General features: G+C 41.4%; 1 protein-coding gene across 5 annotated transcripts in view; it reads right to left on the minus strand.

Annotated features, from left to right (window-relative positions):
• ctnnd2a (catenin (cadherin-associated protein), delta 2a) overlaps positions 1-22,246 on the minus strand; it is a 160,597-nt gene that overhangs the window by 41,443 nt on the left and 96,908 nt on the right. For 4 of the 5 annotated variants that reach the window (XM_077508499.1, XM_077508498.1, XM_077508496.1 and 1 more), the window contains 3 exons: positions 21,315-21,681; positions 9,177-9,309; positions 3,393-3,606 (listed from right to left, as the gene is read on the minus strand). In XM_077508499.1, the coding sequence (XP_077364625.1) occupies positions 3,393-3,606; positions 9,177-9,309; positions 21,315-21,681 (714 nt within the window). The remainder of the gene's footprint in view (positions 1-3,392; positions 3,607-9,176; positions 9,310-21,314; positions 21,682-22,246) is intronic. The other variant, XM_077508497.1, reaches the window with a different exon arrangement.

Raw genomic sequence — 22,246 nt, forward strand, 5'->3', positions numbered from 1 at the left:
AAGGGGTCGCTTCAGTGAAAATAGAAAGAGACCCTTACAAAGTGGTCTTGAGAACTGCAACACAATTTCCACATGCTTTTTTTTTTGTTCCCATTCCCACCGGCTTGATAAGTATGAGGTTTTTTTCTTTTGAATCATTTCTAAAGTTCATTGTCCTACTGAAATGGATTTATGATTGCAAGTTCCGACACATTGTTCCACACAATTCATCTCAATAGGAAATTGGTTGACCGCCATCACAGAGAAAATTGAGTCCAAAATTGGAGGTTAATTGTCCATGATAATGGAAGCAAATACACCTTTCAATTACCAACAATCTAAAAGCAAAAGAATGACAAAACTGCATGTGGCCTGTACCTCTCTCAGGTAAGTAGAGTATTCAAAAGGAACATAGAACCCACTGCAGCCAACCTTATGTGTCACAGTCCGGCAACTCAAGGTGAGCCCACAAGCATGGACAGCATCTCCGATTGACACCCAGAGCCTCAACATCGACCAGCCTTTGATTGACAGGCCCGGAAGCTTCAACTTCCTCCTCTCTCACTCGCACGGACAGCCAGGAAGCCAATAAAGCTTGTCTAAATTTCAACTTCAGAAAGGACAGTGCAATACAGTCAAAGGTTTACTGTCTCATTTTCCAGAGCCACAAAGCGCCTTTAATCAAACAGTGCAGAATTCGATATAAGACTGTCAACGGGTTGGCGGTGAGAAGGCGTCTCACCCCGGGTTTTCACCGGATGCGGTTGCGGTGCGGTTGCGGTGCGGTGCGTCTTGACTGCGTGCTCCGGACGGGTCAATTTTTTTGTCAATGCACACCGTCGCCGCCCACTTCCCAACGTGTCTCGCGGGACCGCGCACGCGCGATCATGTGGCATTTCACAACGAGAGGTGGACTTCTTTTGATTGAACCTTTTCTTCTTCTTCTGCTATGAGATTCCATGCAGCATCCTTTTTTTGGTTGTCCTTGTAAAGTATATTAATAACGAGAGTCGGGTCAGTGCGGGTCCACTCTTTATTTCTGTCTTCCGCGTCCGGCTGCCGCTCAGTACGGCAAGCGAGACGGGCACAACAAGCAATCGCGAACATCAAACTCACAATACATTACAGTCCTTATAAAAAGGAGTGCCGTGTCATATATTATTTGGTGGTTTTCCACCTCCAATATAAACCTCTCCTCGTCCATGTTCGCTGGTGTCTAAACCGTGAATGAGCACATGGCCCGGCGACGCCCACGTCACGTTTTGCTGAAAAACTTGCGAAATAGGAGCTGGCGAGTGTTTTATTCTGAAAGGTAACCGGAAATTTATTTTGAAACTGCCTCGGTCTTCCTGTCCCGCTCGATGTGTTTTGTGCTAGCTTGCCATTTGCCGGAGGCCTACCGCTGCGGCGTCCGGCAAAAATAGAAAATAGGTCTATCCTTCCGCAGTCGACACGCAACGCACCCGCAAGCGGTGTAAACTGCACCATTCGAATGAATGGAATCTAATTGCTTGCGTCGCCGGACCGCACTGCAACCGCACCGCAACCGCATCCAGTGAAAACCCGGGGTAAACCCGGGGTCACTGGTTCGTACTCAAGCACAACCATTCGGTCTGTCTCGGGCCAATAATGAGTTGACGTGTGCATGCTGTTTGAGCATCAGCCATCGGCCCTGATCTATTTCTGATGGACCAATTCACATTTACTCATTAGAAAATCATTTTGCTTAGATTTCGCCCACAAAATTAACACTACGTACAACGGTACAACGGAAACAAATCACATCCATCTTTGTCAATTTTGGGCCATCCATCACATCTTGTTATCATCTCATAATATGTTGTGGAGACTACGGTCGTTACTGTTAAGGCATATAAAGGCAGAATTTCTATGACCGTTGTTAAATTGGATTTTTCCTCTCAGTGTATCTTTAGAGCCAACGCACAAAGGTTGCTTCATAAAGCGTAGTTGCTCTTTCTTTCTGCTCTCCTCACCCACATTCTTTCTTTGTTTCTCTCTGGTGGGATGTTATCAGTATTTCAGCCATCTCCAAAGGGAGCTTCCAAATCCCTCGACAACTTGTCGCTATTGTAATCCACACATCTCCTTGGAGACCTATGGGGATGTGTCGAAAAAAAAATATATGAAAGAAATGTTAAGTTTGAGTTCAAGCTCTACATTGGCTTTCTCTGAATTTGCAGCTGTGAATGGGTCACCACGCAGATTGTACTTGATCCTCAGAAACATCTCCACCACTCGTAAGCGTTTTAACATATTTACAGCATAACGCATATTTCTTCTAAGCCGAAAGCAAAAGACTGATCAGTGCTTTTGAACATCCTTAGCATTTGCTCATGAGGGCTGAGGCACCTGTGTGACCACTGGACTCAGGAGTAGTGGCAAACATTCTGTTCACTGCAGAATTCTCATTTGCTATCTCACAGCCTAATTCGGGCTTAACAAACGAGTTTTTATTCCAGTGGAGGGAAATCTTCGCCTTTCAGCTTCCCATGATATCTTTGAAAAATTCCATGCTGTGCACAAACAGTTGGGCAAATGTCTTTTAGTGTCACGGAATGGGGGATGAGTTTGATGTGAAACAACTTAAAAGGCTTCACTTTAACCCCATCAACAACCTTTCAAACAGTAGTTTGCTCCTTGTCATTGCTGACAAACAATTGCAGCCACACACCGATATGACGTCATAGTTGAATGTGTATTATATAAGAGACGGACGGCAGGGTGGTGCACTGGCAAAACACAAAATAAGATGATTACAATGTGAGTGGGAGGCAGTTTGCAGATTTTACATGGAGTATTTGACTGACGTTTGCTTACTGACAGGCTAATGAAAATTCAGAAAGTTGAATGCTAATATAACTCAACTACGTGTCAAATAAGTAAAAAGGAGAAAACACAAAAAGAGGAGTTGTGCGAGTCAGGTTGTTTCAGGACAATATTGGCTGCCATTCATGCCACTTCTTCATTCAAGTTGTTTGCCCGTGCTTGAAAATCAAACAAGTGGAATTTTTAACAGCCTTGGTTTGAATGAATAGTTGGAGTTGATTAAAGACTGAGTGAAAAGTTACAATTGACGTCAATGGCGCCACTAAAATATCTGCTGCTCTTGATGTCAGGGACACAAAATACATGCAAATGTTTGAGAGGGAGTTGTGTTAAACATCTTCAGTCAAACCCAAAGGAGAGAAGATTTTGCACAAGAATATGTTGCATAGTTGACCCAGATTTCGTGTGCGTGAGTTGGTCTATTCAGAGCTTACACCTCCGCACATCAGATGTGGCTTCACTTTTTCCAAATCATCTTGCGTAATGCCAAAACGCTTTTTAGCACGTGAAAAGCTCTTCTGCAAGGTCAAGCTCCAAACAAGGACATGTTGTAAAAGTGGTCATACCTGTGACCAATTCTCTGATTTCAACGTCTCCTGTTTTCCTCAGAAGGCGAACGAGTGCTGGGATCCCTCCACAGTTCTTCAGGGCCACTTTATTCTCGTCGTTGGCCTTGCCGTAGACCAGGTTCCTGAGGGCCCCGCAGGCACTGCGGTGGACCTCGCTCATCCTGTGGTCCAGCAGGTCCACCAGCAGCTGGATGCCTCCCTGTCTGCGGATCTAAACCATTCAGACAAAAATAAAAAATTTAAATCACTGGTTGCTTTAATTCTTTATGGGACAAGCCAAAGGAGTGATATTGATGGGGTTTTTTTTGTTGAAAAAGTCTTCACATGTTCACATCACCTTGAATTTTTTTTTTTTGACTTCTCTATTTTGCATTTTATGCAGCATTTAAAATGCAGCAACCTCGTTGATTTACAACACTATAAATGCTGCAAGGATGTGGTTTGTTATGTATGCAATATAATAGTTACACGATGCTGCGGAATCTTTATGGAGCAAATAAACAGTTATAATAACAAATGCACTTTCAAGCTTATACTGTATTATTTTTTTCCATCGATTATTGAAGTTGTACTGCACTAGGAAGGCGACTTTAATGTGTTTGTCATTAGTGTCTATAAATAAATTGACTGAAATACAAATTGCATATTATGAGACATGTAGTTAATTAAAGCCATTTTGCTCTCTTTAAAATAAAGGAGCTTGACAAATACAAAGCTGCAGTCAAAGTGATGATTGTACTGATTGATTTACTTCGTGTTGAGTTGGGAGTAAAATTCTAGCGGGAACGGGAAGAATGACATTTAAAACAATATAAGTGCATATGGGATCTGGGTCTATTCAATATTTCACAATTATTTCTTCCGAAATGACTTTAAACGCAATAGTCGGAATTTCTCCACCTATTTTGAACTACTGTTCCTCCTGATTAGCAGAATTTTGCTGCCTGATGGAATTGTGCCATCAGTGGACGTCTGCTTGGATGACGTCATGTTGCTGTTTATAGAATCCAGTCTGGTTTCGACTGATTCACCAGAAAAGTAGTGCAATCCATTTTTTCCTTTAACACGTCAAGAAATGACTAATTGACAATAAATAAAGCATTCCAGCTTTCTACATGATTTCAACAACAAGTTTATTACACTCCAAAATCAGTTAAAGTCAAATGTAACAAATTATGGATCAAAATTGGACTGACCCAACTTTCTGAGTTGTTTCATACAAAATGGCCCCATTTTTTACCCAAGGTTGGGTCAAATTGACCCACGTAGAAGATCAGACCCAACTTTCTGGGTTCTTTTGTGCAAAATTATTTATTGTTAAACCTCCCATAAACTTGGATCAAATTGACCCAGTAGACGATCTGAACTAACTTTATGGGTTCTTTTATACAGAATATTTGACATCTTCTTATCTTTTATACAGAAATTCCCATTCTGTCTCCAGGCTGTGATTGTGAAGACAAATTCCTCGTGTTTTTAGATACTTGGCAAATAATTCTGATCTCGAGTGAACTAGTCCAGGTATAGGGATAAACTTTTTATACAGTTAAGCGATCAATAATAATAACAAAACTTGCACAAGCAAGACTACAACCAACTGCGTGAAGTGCTTTGGTTTGGTTTGGTTTGGAGCATGGTGGAGACAGAAGAGTAACTTTGGCCACTGATGAAAAACAGGAAAAAAAAAAAGAAAACTTCTAACATAGCTTTGATGACTTTTAAGTGGAAAGACACATTGAAAAGGGGGAAAAGGTGAAGACGAAAGACGCGGACGCGATGGAGGGCAAGGAGAGGACGGAGGTGTTTGATGACACAGCGGGAGTCTATCGAGTAAAATGACTTTGCTTATCTATTCAATTAAAATGGATTAAGGGTTGCCGTGAATGGCAAACTAACCTTGCTCTATTGACGACATCGTTTCCCCGCTGCAAGTACGCACGACAATCTTTAGCTTTGTTCCTTCCCTCCCTTTGTCCAAATACATCTCTTGTAAGGCTTGGTTTCATACCTAATCTCATATTCTATGAAAGGCATCGTGCTATTACTTTGCATTGCCTTCCAGATAGATTCGGCGTCCCAATGCCGTCGTCCTTTCCCCCTCTTATTCTATGCAAAGAAGATTAGAAGCGTGGATTGATTTGTCTTTGTCTCCCGCTGTTATGCAGGACAAACTTTCCGTAACCCATAGCGACAGCATCGCTGTGGTAACGGTTAGCGGTGGTGACAGCCGCGATTGTGGCACTTGGAGGTGCTGCAGGCGTGCATGAAAATCAATAAATAAACAATGGAATCGATAAAAACAAACGGAGACAAACACGGGATACACGGGTGACACTTCTTAGCCGTGCTGGTGAGCACGTGAAGCCTCACAAGTGCGCTAGTGGGCATGAGTCACCACATATGGAATGTCAGTACAAATCAGCGGCACACTTGCCGTTTAGCAGCTTGATTTGCGAGCCAACGAGTGTCACACACCTTCAAAACCATCACGTGCACTCAAGCAGACAAGCAAGCTTTTTTTCTTTGCCTCCATTTGAAAAACCTTTCGACCTTTGCCTAATTGAGTTTGTGGCCTCAAGCAGTGATTTCTCCATGGGGGCAATGCAAAATGGGCCACCATTCACAATCTCATATTTGCACTGAGGCAACAATGAAGAGTTCACAGCAAGGGGAAATCTACAGTGGCAAAAAAAAAAAAACTACAAAATTTGGGAAATTATGGCTCTGCAATGAATTCAATTACAATTTCAATTATTATTACACTCCACAATTACAAAAATCAGCATAATCGCAAAAAAAAGATTATGAATACAAATTTTTGAGTTGTTTAAATTTATACAGTTACACCTTTTTTAAATTTGAACAAATTTCATACATTTTGAATATATATATATATATATAATGAATATAATTTTGACTGATTGATTGATTTTGAATCCCACAGTGTCAACATCAGTAATTTTCCATCTTTTATTTTTATAATGTTAAATTGATTTCATTTTTTATTCATGATGTCACTTACACTTACTTTTTGGCAGAATAGATAAAAGACTGCTGAAAAAAAAAAATCACCCTTCTTCTGTAATGAGATCAAATTAGAAGAACGATATAAAAACATGCCTTTACAAAGATGATGCTCCGTTTTAATTGACACTATTACATATTAATTCAGTTTGCAGTGGGAACGGATTTGTGTGCCTTAGATGAGTTAGATTCCTTAATTATGAGTTGGTATATTCTTCTTCCAAGGCCGTTTTTAGAGTCAAGGTTCCTATCGCTTATAGAGTTGAGAGTTTTCATGCAGCTGCTTTGGGATCGCTCATTTCACTGCAAGCAACTGTCCAGAATGAATCCGAAATCCTTCGGCCTGGGCTACAGTCGATGTACGACGATGCAATTAAAACGAGTCATTGTCATCATTACATCGCTTTAATCTTATCCAATTTGCAGGGTCAGAAATGTCAAACAGTTCTGCTTCCGATTTGCTGAAAATTTGCCAGCAGTCTGAATGAACATGGAAAATCTCATTTAGCATGTTCAGATGTTTTTATCTCATCACGTTTTATGATTAAGACAGTATCTCCATAAAACTTCCGATTAGGATCCTGTTCAGCAACTGATGTCACAAGTGACATATTTTATTCTTGACTGTACCTAATATTATGACCGATGACTGTTTTATTGGTCAATTTGTCATCTCAACAAAGGAGTCAAATGAATGAATAAAGTAAAGAAAAGAAAGAGTATTACTGCATCGTCACAGAGATACGTGATGGGAATTCCCACTTTTGTGTACCTGAAAGAGGTCTTGCACCAAGAAAAGGTCGCCCAGTAAGCTTAAGCTTATTAATAATAATCCAGTTAGTCTGTACCAGTGTTATTTTGAATTAATGAAACACAAGTCAGTGCAGATGGCAGCGAGGGAAATTCAAGTCTAATACTTTTTATAAGTAATAGAAGAGTTGTTTTTTTAAAACTATATACGTACCTGCCTGTGTTTTTTTTCCCTGTCCGCTGGTCGAAAAGAAAGAGTGCCACTATTCTTCAAGACAGCCTTGAAGATCTTACAAAAGACTCGAAAAGTGCACTAAACAAAACATTAGATTTTATAAAGCAATATATTTATTATCCAATGAGGTACTGTAAAGCAAACACGATGGACTAATGTTCAGTTGGAGATTAATATAAGTATTATTATGGAAATCCTCCTGTTATGTTTGTTTGGGAGGAACAACAATAATGTTCCCCCTGGGTCATTTTGACCCAGGACGTGTTTTAGCTATCCAAACATGTCAGAAAAGTGTCTCATCCAAATGCAATACTGCATTTTAAACAGTGTGTGATGTTCATGTCTTCAAAACAACAATAATGTTTCTGGGTCAAAATGACCCGGAGATATATTTCATTTTCCAAAAGTGTCACAAACTTTTTGTGTGCACACACTTGCTCGTATCTAAAATAATACATAATTTCAACCCATTTGTTATATTTGTTACACTGGATTAGTAATAATGTCCTGGGTCACTTTGACCCGGGATCATGTGTAAAAGAAGAACCAGATTTTGTTTTTTTTTCTTTTCTTTTTGTGTATTAATAATCATGCTTAACAAACAAAGCCGGTACTTCATTTAATTACTTTTCCCAGGAAGAGCAATAATAATCCTGGGTCATTTTGACCCGGGTTTTGCTCAATTATCCAAAAAAAAAAAAAAAAAAGTTTCAAAATGAAAACAAATGTCAAATAACATTTTTTAATGCACTCTTTAATTCCAACACTAACAATTTCCATCAATATTCATCTCACAGATCACGTTTCATGGATTTTTTTTAAGTAAGAAAAATGCGTACAAATTCCATTTTAATTGGATATGTTGAAGCAGAAGCCGAAACCCAAAAACTGCTCTCAACAATGTAACTTTCAAATGGGTCAGTGTGGCCCACAACATAACAGGAGTGTTAATAATGACATGAATGAATGAATGAATGAATGAATGAATTGCATGTTAATTATGTTTGAAAGCCAAAAAAAAACAAAAAACCCTGAAAGCACTGAAGATCAAAACTGCTGCTTATTATGCCACAATATTCTAAATCTATTTGTAAAAATGTACAGAATTGAAATGTGCAGTTTTGTGGAATTGCAAGCTCGTGATTGGTTGATGTTTCTCCCACGTGTAATAATGAATGATGAAGTGTTGTTGCTGCACTTTGGACCTTGAATGAAACACTCAAAGCGGTGAAAGAAACTGCATCCATTGGAAAGTGGAATTTTCTATTTGCTTCACTGTTGGATACCTTCACTTAGAAACACTAACTGCATCCATTAGAAAATACATTAAACACTTAAGTTATTTTTTCAGGGCCAACAAGAGTTGAGTGGAATGACGCTTTTGTGTGCATTTGCTTGCGTGCGTGGGTGGATAAGTCGCTTTGTGAGAATTACAGGTACCGTCTTGAAGCTTAATTGTCAACATTAGCCGATAGTTACCGGCTTCCTCATGCACGTGTGCTGCTTCAATATATTTGTGGGAATGGTTACTGTAATACGACGGCATTTTTTCTTTTTTTTCTTTCATCATTTTCAAATAAAGTGATAAACTTGGGCACTGCCAATGGTAAGATAAAACAAATCAGACCTCGAAGGGATGAGGTTTATAATCCAGAACTGGTTTGTTTATGTGCCATTACTTGAACCGTAACGCAGGGAAATGCAAAACTGCAGACGACTTGAATCCACTCATTTGTTGTGAAGTTTTTTTTATAGACGATGCAGATACTCACCTCAGCTTTGATCTTGTTGTCCCCAAAACAAAGGTGTTGAAGGTATGCAGCCGCATTGGATTGCACAGATGGGAACTGATGTTGCAACATCTGGATCACCTCTGGCAGCTCTGGGTCTCTCCAGCCAAACTCCCTGCACAGATGGACAGATGGAGACATTTTGACTCCCTGGGAGATGTAACAAGCGTCGTATCGATATTACCTGAAGGAAGACAAATGAAATCCCCAACTGTCTTGCTGCCACGCCAAAAGCTACAGAATATTAATATGCAGTAGTCAAGAATGCAGTGCCCGCATGAATGAGAATGTGAATGTGAAAATCTTCTCAATCTGTCTTTAGATGGAGACATATTGTCTTACACAAGAGAGTCTGACAGGCTTCGAAATGATGCAAGCTGCACACAAAAACATGATGATTTGTACATATCACAAAGAAGTGAGAGTGAAAGAAGTTCATGACACCACAAAAACTATTTGGAGAATAAAAATGGGGCGGGGGGATGCGAGTGCAGTGCAAAGAGTAAATAAAGTAAAATAACGCCCAGGAAATGGGCTCCCTCCCTGCTGATAATTCCTCTGTAATGGTCCCCTGAATGAGAAAATGAGGAGTGTGTGTGAGAAAGTGTGGCTGGGTTTGTCTCCACAATCACCCATGTTATTTCCTTTAATAACCACCCTGTAAAAGTAACTGGCTTTCAGGAAACACCAACTCCCAGCGCCATCCCACAAAAAGCCTTTGTTGAAATTTTGCAAGCAGCATCGATTTGACTCGACGAGGATTGATTTTGCTGTTACCACCTTCATGCTGGCTCTTGTGTGCCAAAATAGCTTCTGCTATCATCCCCAGCTAGATATCCCGGTTTATTTTCCTCACTTGCCCGTACATGAAAATAGGGTAAATACAGAGAAATTGAGCAGCCCGAGGAGTTGGAAATGGCCCTGGCCTCCATGCCGCGCTCTCTGCTGGATGGAGAGCGTCAAGCGCGTCAAGCGGCGGTGGAAAGCGGCGCGCTGGCGAGGAGTAAACATGGCTCTCCCAGATAAAGTCAGCTCTTGCCTGGACGGGTCTTTATCTGCCAAATGATAAGTGTTCATTCGGCTGGAAAGGGAGGGAGAGGAGCGATAGGAAGAGCGAGCTCGAGGAGGAGGGGGGCGGGGCGGGGGGATTCCCAGGCCATTTAGGAAGAGAGACCCTCAAACAACACTAAATCACATGGGAAGATAACATCAGGCCAGTTTGTTGAGATTTGACTTGTTTCTTTCCAAAGTGCATCTTTATTTCTCTCTTTAGCTTTGTTTATAGGTAAACCTGACTGGACTGAGCATGGGTGCGAGATCCATCCCTTCCCTTCCCTTCCCTTCCCTTCCCTTCCCTTCCCTTCCAACCTCACAGCTCTGTCAGCGCGCGGAATAGAAAGCCGTGAGATCTGCTGATAAGATAAGCGTCATGGCTCACCATTAATTAAAAAGGCCTGCAAGGGAGAGCCAGACACACACCGAGAGGAAAGCGGAGGGACAACAGGCAAGAGGGAGAATAAAAATACATTTTCTTTTTGAAAAAACGGCCCTCAGACAGGACAGCAGTCAACACTGGTGCTAATGAGCGCTACAAACCTGCCGGGCGACGAGCCAGTCACGTGAAACACACACAAACACAAAAGGGGCGACAAGACTCGTGCCAGCAGAACCGCAAGGTTCACACGAAATATGCATTAAGGCAGCTTGTTGTCGCCAGAATGTGACAAGCTTCAATGCCTCCAAATACGGTAGATATATTTTGAAATAGCGTGTAAAGCTTTATTATTTGATAATTGCCGTTTTTGTCCGGCGGCGTCACGGGGGATGCGGTTTGCGCGTCTACCGTCAAAGGCAAAAAGATCTGCTTTGAAATTTGGCTCAGGGCTTTCTGTGTGAAATTCTCATGTTAGCCCTGTGAAATTGTGCAATTTCATATTCCAAAAATGCACGAAATTGTGGATTAATTGTGAATTGTGTGTCTTTCACACAGCTAGCAGGGATCGGCTGGAGGTCACCTGTGATTTATGCTGCATTCAAGGAAAGTGGGAAGTTAGCGTAGGGGATCACCCCCTTGAACTCGGAAATCCCACTTGGGAAGTCGGGATAAAAAAATAAATAAATAAATTTTAAAAAAAGTACCTCGACTTCACCGACCGACTTCGATGTGACGTCACTCGAAAATACTGTCAATAGTAAAACATAATTTTCTCGAGGACAAAACTAGATAGCTTTCTTCATTCGTAAATATTCAACATAACTTTATGCGTAACACAACATATGTGACGCCGCTGTCTCCCTGCATGAAATTATACAGTGAACTAGTCAATTGAATAGAATATATTAATGAATACATAGATGAATACGTAAATGAAGCAAAATGGCGAGAAAGAAGAATAGAAAATTGCCATATCGTATCCATTGTCCCATGTTAATCAAAAGTGATTTGGAAATGAAAGTGTAGAGTAAATACACATTTTCTTATATGGCAGTGACATTGTAAGTCTCAATGTTGGGACTGACTAGAAAATGGTGAAAAATGGCTGACAAGAATCCTTTTGGACTCGAGCGTCTTCTAATGCCTTGAGGTGGAGTACACGGTAGTAAATATGCAAGGCTGTAATTTATTACGTCCTTTTTGCCCTCGCATTCCAATTCGCATCCATTTTGAGAGCTCGCAACGCATTTGAAGAGACAGCTCCCGACAGGAAGTGTGTCTCGCCGGCCTTAATCTGATTGGACAAGGCCTGTCATTTACGTCAACTGATTGGCGGACAGGAAAGCATCGCGCGCGCATACCAAAGCAGATGCTAATTAGGACCTGAGCATCCATCTTCAGGCCACTCAAACGGACAGAGGAATGAAGGTGGTCAGTGGGGGGAATGAGAGATTAAGAGATATCGGAGGGAGGAAAGTGAGAGAAAGTGCCGAAAACAGTTTCGCTAATTTATAGCCTTGGTTCAGACAAGTCTGCATGTTACTCTGGGGAAGCTAAATAAGAGTTTGACTTTGACAAAGGAGGCAAGCTGAGCATTTTTGGAAGTACTGGCTAGTAAATCATTCCGGCCGTCAAACACCAACTGCTTCTATTTCCTCTCTTTTGTCTCATGCAGATCTTCTGACTGCATTTAGTCACATTCTAACAAGACTCAATACAACAATCTGTCTTTTTCAAAGCTCTAGATTCTCCGTTTTAATGCACATCGTCAAAGAGAAATTCATATATTCAATATGTTTGCGATTGTATTTTTCAGCTTCATTTAATACTGAGCCACCAAAGTTGTACACAACAGAGTTCAACCAAGACTGAGTATTTTTTATTATTCTTATTTTTAGCTTTATTTAGTTATATTCAACAGTGTTTGACTCTTTACGCACATATGGCAGTTGACGTGTTCAAATGTGACATTTAAACAGCGACTTTCGAGCAAATGATCAAAGAAACGAAACTTAACTCATTCACTGCCAGTCATTATAGAAAATTTTTACATTTCCAATACTCACGTGATATTCCATTCAATAATTATATATAAACCGAATCTACCAAATAACAGAATAGACTCCCTACTTTTTGTCCCGTCCCGTTCTTTTATAATTGACAGCAGAAAAATGTAGGTTTGCCAAAATACAGCCATTTCTCCCATGGACTCTGAAACTGTGTTTATTTCCTATAAAATGGGGCAATGATGTCATCTACCGGTGGTTGGGCATCAGTAAAGTTGTTTCCAAGTTTGATATTTACAGTGGAGCATGCTCAGATTCGCCCCCATTTAGCACCGCTCTAAAAAATACAATTGACAAGTATACTTGTCAAAGGCAGTGAATGAGTTTTAACAACGAAAACTAAAATTGAAAAATCATTTTCGTTGACTAAATAACATAAAATAAACATGAAAATGTCAAATTATAGTTCAATTATTAAGCATTAAAATTGTATCATTATTATTATTAGCATTATTACAATCATGTAGATTGCAAGACCTGCACAAGTCAAACTTAGATATAAATGTAGGGACAAGTCAAAGTGACACAAAGAATGTTTACAGCAATTCCTCTGACAAAATACAAGCATAAAAATAATGCATGGAACAACTTTGTGAAGATTGCATTAAGTTGACGTGTCTTTTTTGGCACTCGGAAAAGGCCGGCTAAATGGAATTCATCTTGGCAGCGCGGTGCAACTAGGCTACGGATTTGCCACACGTTCCAAATGATTTTGCTCACATCCCTAGAATTGATCATATTTGGATGCATGCATGTGTCGCTTTCAAGTGACATCATTTGACTGCTGCTATTAATATTGGCAGACAGAAGCACAGTTTATCTTCGGTCAGCATCGTCAGCCTTCAGCGAAAACAAAACAAAACAATATTAAATATTGATTTTTAAAAAAAACTTTTATCTTGTGTATGATCATTTGACCTAAGGGCTATCACAAAAGAGTCATATTTTCGATGTATAAAGTGTCTTGAGCCCACTGTGATCCGTTGCTTCCTCTGAGTATCGATTTGTTCAAAGCTTCATTTGGATAAAACACGCCCCACAATCGGATGAAAAAGCTTTTGCTCCGATCCGTCACTCTGCTTCCTTCAGGTTTGGAAAGTGCCAAATGGAAGCAAGTCAGTATAAGAGAGAAGAAAGAAAAGAATGAGATCAAGGAATGAGATGAAGAGAGGAGGAGTACATATTACTTCTTTTATCAAGCTCATCACGTCAGGACCAGTACGCCAGATGCGACTTTCTCTTTCTTTCGATCCATACAATTGTCTGCACATACCGACATTGCACACTGTCTATCTCAGTCTGCTCCTTGTTCTATATTAGATGGCTTGGGGAAAAAAGGCGAAGACAAGAAAAAAAATAAAAAAAAATCAATCGGCTTTCTCCAAGGCTCTTCCGGTCTGGGATGGATGGCGAGGGAGCGTGAATGAAAGCTAACAAAGAGTCTGAGTGACAAGAATATGAGGTGTGGAATGAAGCTGCCGTACACATCGTGATGCGATGGATGGCGGTGAAAAGAGCAAACCATGAAATGTACGACAGGAAACGTACAGTTGAAGCAAAACGCGCATCAAGAATGACTGAAGTGAAGTAACACCACTCGGGCTCACATTACATTTTGCTATTTTGGATCCAGAAGCTCTTATCCTGGAAGTTGTCTCAAATAATGGAGTGAGACGATTGTTTCAATGTGTCATAACGGTACAGTTGTAACTCGCATTCATTGAGTTCATCAAAGTGTCTTGAGTGAGTGTGAGTAATGTGCAGCAAAGCTTGAGCTGATCACACAAAATTTGGGGCCTAACGGACTCGTGCATTAAGCTGGCAGTTTTTTTTGTCATGAACTCACATGCATATCATGTGCACATGATCATTCATTAAAAAAACAAAAACAAAACACACATTTGCATAGCGATGATCCCATACAGTATTTGCTGAGCACAAATTTTCAGCCTGTTGTCACAATTCCCCTTTGGTACAGTACAATTACTAAATGTTTCCATCAAGCCAATGAAACACACATTAGACTGAGGTTGACCTATAGAATTATGCACCACCCTGAGAACACTGTGACTTGAAATGATACATGTTCAATATTAGAGAATACAATTTCTGGAGAAAAGCAGGCTGAATGATAAGATATGGAATCATTTGCAACGATGTGTGGAATGATATACAATGACCCGTGATGAGCTGAAAATGTTGAAGTTGGAAGGGTTTGAATTGGTTAATATATGTGGAAACTGGAGATGAATACGTAGAAATTTTGAATTTGGGATCCGATGAACAGTTTGTTTGTTTTTTCTTCGTCATGTGCTGAGTCTCTCAATTTTAAAAAAATGCCTGCACAATACTCAAGGACTAAGTGTGATTTTTAGCCGCGTGTCGTGATTCAAGCATACCAAGTTGTGACTTGTGCTACATCCTAGTGAGGAAACCGTCACTGGCGGACTTCCACACAAACTATAGAAATGGTTCCAAGACTGAGAGGAGACACTTGAACCGCAGCCATGATCAAAAACACAAGTGAGCAAAATATCCAATCAAAATGCTCATCAGGCGCACTCAGCCAATCAAAGCGAGAGGGGAAGATGAAGCTGAGGGAAGAATGAGAGCCGGCTGAGAAATTAGGCTCCCATTGTCTTTTGATTTGCAAGCCCAGATGCAATCACCTCAACAAGTTGCGCTCCGGCCTCTGAATGAGAAACAAGCAGAGATGAGCTCGTTCCGTGCCGATAATGCTAATGAGGAGGCTAACTTGGGCGTGCGCGTGTGCGTGTCATCGACAAATCGCGGCTTGATGTCATGTGACACTCACTTCCCATCCACATGCTGCATGCGACTACAAATTATCCACAGATAGTCTGACATGTTGAGGTCAAACTGGATTTCATCTTTGAGTGTATGCGTGTGTCATCTGCAGGGATGTGATATAAAATATAGCAATTTTAACTTTAAGGCACAATGTCGTCTTATTTAGATTTGGCATCTTCATGTTCACCATATTTAAAAGCAACACATTTGTTGAAAAAGTCAGGTTGATTTCCATTGGTGCAATTCTAGCACCTTCTGGTGGCAAGTTTTTTAGTACAATTTAATTTTCATGAAGGATGTTTTGGCCCTTTTATGTTTAAAATCCAGGCTAATTGTCAGATGAAGGGGAACGTAATATGTCTGTGAACCGAACAATATGTGCATATGAACAATATTGTGCTTTTTTGTTTTGGTATGAACTAATTTTTTTTTTACACAACATCGTGATGATTATGGTATCATGAGCTTCATATCGTGTTAATATTGTATCGTGATGTTTGGATATGGTTTCATCGTCCCTAAACCACGAGGAGCCACACTGAACATGCGTCTCCAGAATCGGATGTTGCGGGTGATGAGGTGTCCATTCAAATACAGCAAATGTCTTTTATTGATGGCAGAATGTAAGAAGCAGAAATGTGGTCCTTGTGCATCGCAATTTAAATCAAGTTATTTATAGGACGAACTCTGTCCGTTCGCACATGTAACGAGTTATCCCGAATGTTTCATAAACCCTCATTTCGACCTTAATGCGAATATTGATGACATGTACACGTTGTCTATTATGCAGCGTTGCAGGCATAAGAGCGGTACAACAACGCCACGTCTGTGGAAACGGGATGGTGGGAAGCCACGACGCGGGTGTGATATAACACAAGCCCGTCATTGTCACTGGCGTCGAGCCGCTACAGATGCGCCAATCTTGTGGATCAGAGCACGGTAAAAGGGGGCCATTGTTTCCAATGTTTGACGGCGAGAGGTGTTAATGTAATTTAGTGCTCATTCTGAAGCTGTGATTTGTGGTGATGCTGCAGAATTACCCTGGATTACTCACTAATTATGGTCACACGGACTTGACTGGATGTGTGTGTGCGTGTGCGTGTGCGTGTGTGCAAGGGTAATGGGCAGTAATGCAATGATCGCCTGGCAGGGCCTCATCACAGTAACATTTATTTAGAACACAGCCAAACACTTTTAGTCACTGGTGTTGATTTCCTGTTTGTTTGTTTTTTTGCAGCATATTGCCTCTTATTGACACACATGTGCAAACACACTCTTGTAAACATGAATTCATGCAGTCGTGTCAAAAGGCACAGCAGAGGCTAAACTAAAACAGAGAAAGCCGGATAAGTGGAGGCCAAGGTGGCAAGCTGGAATAGAGACATTCGAAATCCAAATATTTTGACTCGAGTGGATGATTATGACATGCAAAAAAACCAAAAATGTGTCCGCACTCCCCTGCAGACCCATTTTCATAATTTGTGTCATAATCGAACATTGTGTGCTGTGTGAGTGTTAATATTTGCGAATTACCAACAGGCGCGTGTGTGAGCTAAGAGAGAAATGACGCAAAAGGGACAGAAAACTATCAACGAGTTTGGTGCTGGTGCACCTGCTCCAATCATTCATTCATCGTTCACACCAGCAGCGAGACAGAATTGGAAAGTCAACCAACATTGGCTAAAAGCTTCATATCAAGGACACACACACACACACAGTGTCACTGATTGTGATTTTTGACACAGCATATTTTACTGCAAGCCCGGTTAAAGAACACTTGCAGACTGGATGAATGTGCATTACAGCTGACAACCCATCACAACTGTCGGGTCTTCGCAACACCTGAAGATGTGGGACAGAGGAAAAGAGAAAATGGCGTCTGCATACCTTGTCCCATCAAACTGGCACATATATAAATTGAATGAAGGAAACATATAGCAGGCTTATGCACTCGACCTTTATGAGGGGAAATTCACATCTATTGATTTCCAGATTTCACATATTCTTGCTTAATGGAAAAAGTAGAAAATACAAAAAGCAGCCATATACAGGTGTACAATTTGGTGGGTGTTTTTTTCCCCCCTTTAATTAAGTGCCATGAATGTTTTACTGAGTGCTCTGGAGGTACTTCAAAAGCAAAAGCAAATTCTAATAAGAAGGTAATACATTCACATTAAAAGTCCACAAAAAGTTACCTCAACTTTTTTTAACCTACTTTCTTCACATTTCTATCCATGATAATAATAAGCAGCAACTTGCTTTGGATTTGCAAATTTGACAAAACCTCTGATGAATGAATATATTCACTTAAATTAAAGTACTTATTCAGTCTCATTGAATACATCCGCTATTCAACATGCTCGGATCCCGAGGGAAGACAAGTGAAGAAAAGATAAAAACAGAGACACAAGCATTTGTTTCCATCCCAAGGTCAACCAAACGCATCCTCACACAAACAGAAATGCCAGTTGAAAAAAGGAAAATGACTCCAATGGGCAATTTACCCCGAAGAGTCGGCGGCGATGGCCAAGCCACAGCTGCACGTACACACGCACACACGTTTGCCCCATCGCACGCACATACAGCTGCGCCTCGGGGACAAGGTTCTGGCAAAGCATCATTACCCTCCCCTGGAGGTGATACCACATCCCAGCATGCATTTCTCATGTGGAGTGGAAATTACCCACGGGCCATGCTGAGAGGCAAAACGCGCTTTCTGTCCTTTCTCTTTAAATTCCTCCCTCATGATTGGGACCGTGACAAAGCAAACTCCTCCCATCACACCTGTCTCAGATCCACAGCTTTGTCTGCTTCTCTTCTTTCACCGATTGAGGATACAGAATGATACAATTCAATAAATGTGAGCTTTTAGTCAGCTGCCCATGGGCAAAGTTTTCATTTGGAATTCCTAACTTTTTTTACCATCATGAAATGCCTTGCCCAGTAACGTCGTCCGAATGTACAAAAGGTCAAACTTATTTTTGTGTTTAATATAAAACATGTTAAAGGTGTATTCAAGGATCTTTTGTCTCTCCGTCTTCCGGGTGGATCATCTCAACAATTGCTTCTCGATCCCGTCAATCAATCTTCCGTAACGACCTCGCGTGTGCACCCGCCCCCGGCCCCGCCCCCGCGGACAAGCAGGAGAGCTGATAGGATGTCGGCCATGCGCATTTTTTCAAAAGTAACAAACGGACGTTTGGCTTCTACTTTTGAATACACCTTTATTTATTTATTTCTTGGTTGCGATTGTAAATGTCTTAATTGGTTTCCAGACACTGTCCTTGGTCCTTAAAAATGAAGTCTGAGTGTTGCTCTCCATGGTGCTGACTCAACTTCCATCTGGCAAACCACACTGTTAACACAAGCGATTTCAAAATCAAAACGTCAATAGATCATCATCATTTATGAATAGATCTGTGTCTGCCTTTCAATTCCACTCCACTGTGAGCACAATATAAAATCAAGTCAACAGTTACTATTGCATGTCTGCCTTATAATTGTGCAGTCATATTGATGCACAAACTATGAAAATCACTCAAATAGAAAACAGAAAGTGCGGCCAGTAGCAACAGATGTTTGTTATGTGCAAAGAATTCAGACTATATGGTAATCCCCACTTGTGGTGTAGTAAACAGTGTGGTGACAGCTTGTTTGACTTAAGAGGCTGTGGAATCCCCAGTTTGCATCTAATCCTGGTCAAGAACCTTTCACACATACAGATGCAGTGAGCACTCAGCTTGCCGCTGCCTTCATTCGGAGCTAAAGCAGATCTGTCGACTCATCGATAATATCGTGGCTGGTAAGCTGACACAGTACGTATGTTATTGTCGTCCCCTGTCAGCACGTGAATGTAATGTGTTCTCCCGTGTAGCATGCCGCTGGCTTATTGACTCTTTGATACGAAGGAAGTCAAGCCAACGCACGGGAGAAAGAAAAATACTGCAGCCTTGTTTTTGATCACTGTGTTGCAACTTCTTCTATTTTCCTTCCCATCAATCCACATGTCTCTTGGCCCAACTCCCCCTTCAAGATGTTTGCAAGACACCTGTGCTTCTGTTGAGCTCCTAAGCTTTGGACCAATAAGCATCCACACCCACCGCTTCCACCTTAGTGGTCCCTAATTCCCACTCTCCCCGAGCTAATGTTCCTCTCCCCCTTGTTCTTCCTCACACACCCCGCCCACAATGCCTCAATACTCGTTTCTTCTTCCTTCCATCTTCTTAATCAAGCTCTTCTCTGTATTTTCCTCCCTGAGCAACCAGACCTTATTTCTTTTCCTTTATTGTCTGTCTTGACTTTGACTAGCGCTTTGAGGAGAGCACACACAACAAACAATTCCGCCGACCGCTAATCTAAATGATGAAACCACTACTCTAAATGATTGTACGCGCTTTGATCCACTTTACTCTTCGCCGAATCTCCTCTTCTTAGCATATTTGCCACTCCATCCTTTTTATTGTGCGTCTTTATCCCCCTCCTCTCACACGCCTCTTCTTCCGGCTTCATCTTCGCCCATTTCTCACTTCCTCCTTTTTCTGCCGTTATCCACGTAATCTGCCCCCTTCCTTTATTCCCATCCTCCATTAGGGCTTCATGAATTTTCTGTGTCCTCATTTCTCCTCCATCCTGATCACAACGCGACAGCTGAATCGCGTTAACAGCGGGCTCACATAACAGACTCACATGAGGCTTCAAAAAGATATATCCAGAAATGCATTGATTCCTTGTACACGCCACAAAAATAACCTCTGCCTTCAATCAAGGCATTCCTTGTCTCTAAGTAGCTGCTAACTCATTTAGCACTTCATGCAAGCTCAGCTCGATCCAATTATTGAAAAGGAATGACTGGAGTTGGAGTAGGCAGCCAGTTAACCTCTTGGCAAAGAGAAAGCTAACACATATTGTTGTTACAATTGAATTAGATTAAGCAGAGTGAGGGATTCTATTGGCTTGACATAAAGCACAACTGAAGAATCTGATGACATTGTTGTGCAGCGCAGGTAAACGTATACATATGATGATGTGTAACCAAAATTCACCGCATTGCACACACACAATAGTTGTCATAGTCAGAGCGGTGCTATTAAGATGATAATGAAGATCACAACTTGTTTCATGAATTGATTTCTACAATGATTCAATCAAGTTACACCACCTGCGCTACATTTAGACCTGCCTTTACCCAGTCTAAATTCAAGTCTACGTTTTGTGACGAAATTTGCTGATGCGCCATGGGGGGGCGGGCAGTTCGGTGAGAGACGTAGCACGTCTGCCAAATTCACAAACGTGCTAAACTAGACTTGCCCCGGCACAATTCTATATGACAGAATAAAAACAGAGTGACAAAGGAAAACTAATTGCATAGCAAATTAGCAACTGCCATTTTCATCATAAAGGACATTTACATAATATCATAGCAACTGATGACATTCTCATCATAATTTTCATTTCCATAATTGCATAGAAACTTCCAACATTCTCATCATAAGTGACATTTACATCATATCATAGCAACTGACAAAATTCTCAACTTAAGTGACATTTGCATAATAGCATAGAATGCATTGTCAATAATCAGCTAAAGAAAAAAAATCATTAATAACCGACGCTTATTGACATTTGACTCTGACTGCAGCTCTTTTCTCTTAAGTGTGCTGTGTGTCGACATTTATCGATTTTGGGATATTTCCCCAAGGCCGTAGCCATGCGAAAAACATAAATCTGTCTCCGTTGACTCGTGCATTTGAATGTGACACCCAATACAAGAGAATCTCTATTTTAGATTTGCTAAATCATCAATCTTACCTGGGGTCCTTCTGAATGGAGTCAATGGAAGGCGAGCGCTGCAGCGTGCCTTCCGGCGGCAGGGCTGGCCCAGACTTGCTGTAAGGTGATTCCACCACCGAGGGGCAGTACTGCAAGGTGCGGTAAGGGTCGGCCACATACGGGTCCGAACCGTACATGTCGCCTCCTCCCCCGCTCGTGGTGTAGCCCGGTCCCACCGTAGCATAGTTGTTGGTCCCGCCGCGGCTGTAGTTTCCCGCCCCGGTGCCGTGACTTCCTGTTCGCTGCAAAGGGGTGGAGTCGACACCAGGGGAGGAGGGAGCTATGGCAGGAAAGTAGGGACAAAGGACATAACTTAGGACATGTTCATGGAGACGGTGGGAGAAGTCTACAAGGACAGTTGATGAGATGAGATGAGAGGAGAGGAACAAACGGGCATGTCTCCATATGGATTGATAAATATTGGCCACATGCCCAGGATTAACAGGACCAATGTTTACCGCAGGGATTGGAGGAGGGAGAGAGACAGAGAATGACAAATATTGTGCACAAATCATTTAAACAACTGCTAAAATTGCACTCGCATTTAAAGACGCCCTTAATTCAAGAACCTCCTTAATAGCTCCTAAATCCCACTTTAACACGAGGCACCGTTTCCTTCTTGCCGTGTAGCTGGAAAACAACTGGATAAACTTGTATTTGCCCAAATCATGAGACATCTGCTCGCTGCGCAATAACGACCGCAAAGCATGAAAGAACATGTAAAAACAGCCAGCTTTAGCGTTGTGTGTTTAGCGAGAGATGGGAATTGCTTGGTGATGTCAGCATTCTGCAGGGCCACTGCAACTGTCACCTTCCTTCGCTCCTGTGTGGGAGGGAGCAGAGGTGTTCATGTGAGTCTGGGGGCCTGTAAAAACAGTGAGGGAAATAGTGAGTGTGTGTGCGCGTGCATA

Source organism: Festucalex cinctus, chromosome 20 (genome assembly GCF_051991245.1).
Source record: "Festucalex cinctus isolate MCC-2025b chromosome 20, RoL_Fcin_1.0, whole genome shotgun sequence".
Classification (NCBI taxonomy): domain Eukaryota; kingdom Metazoa; phylum Chordata; class Actinopteri; order Syngnathiformes; family Syngnathidae; genus Festucalex; species Festucalex cinctus.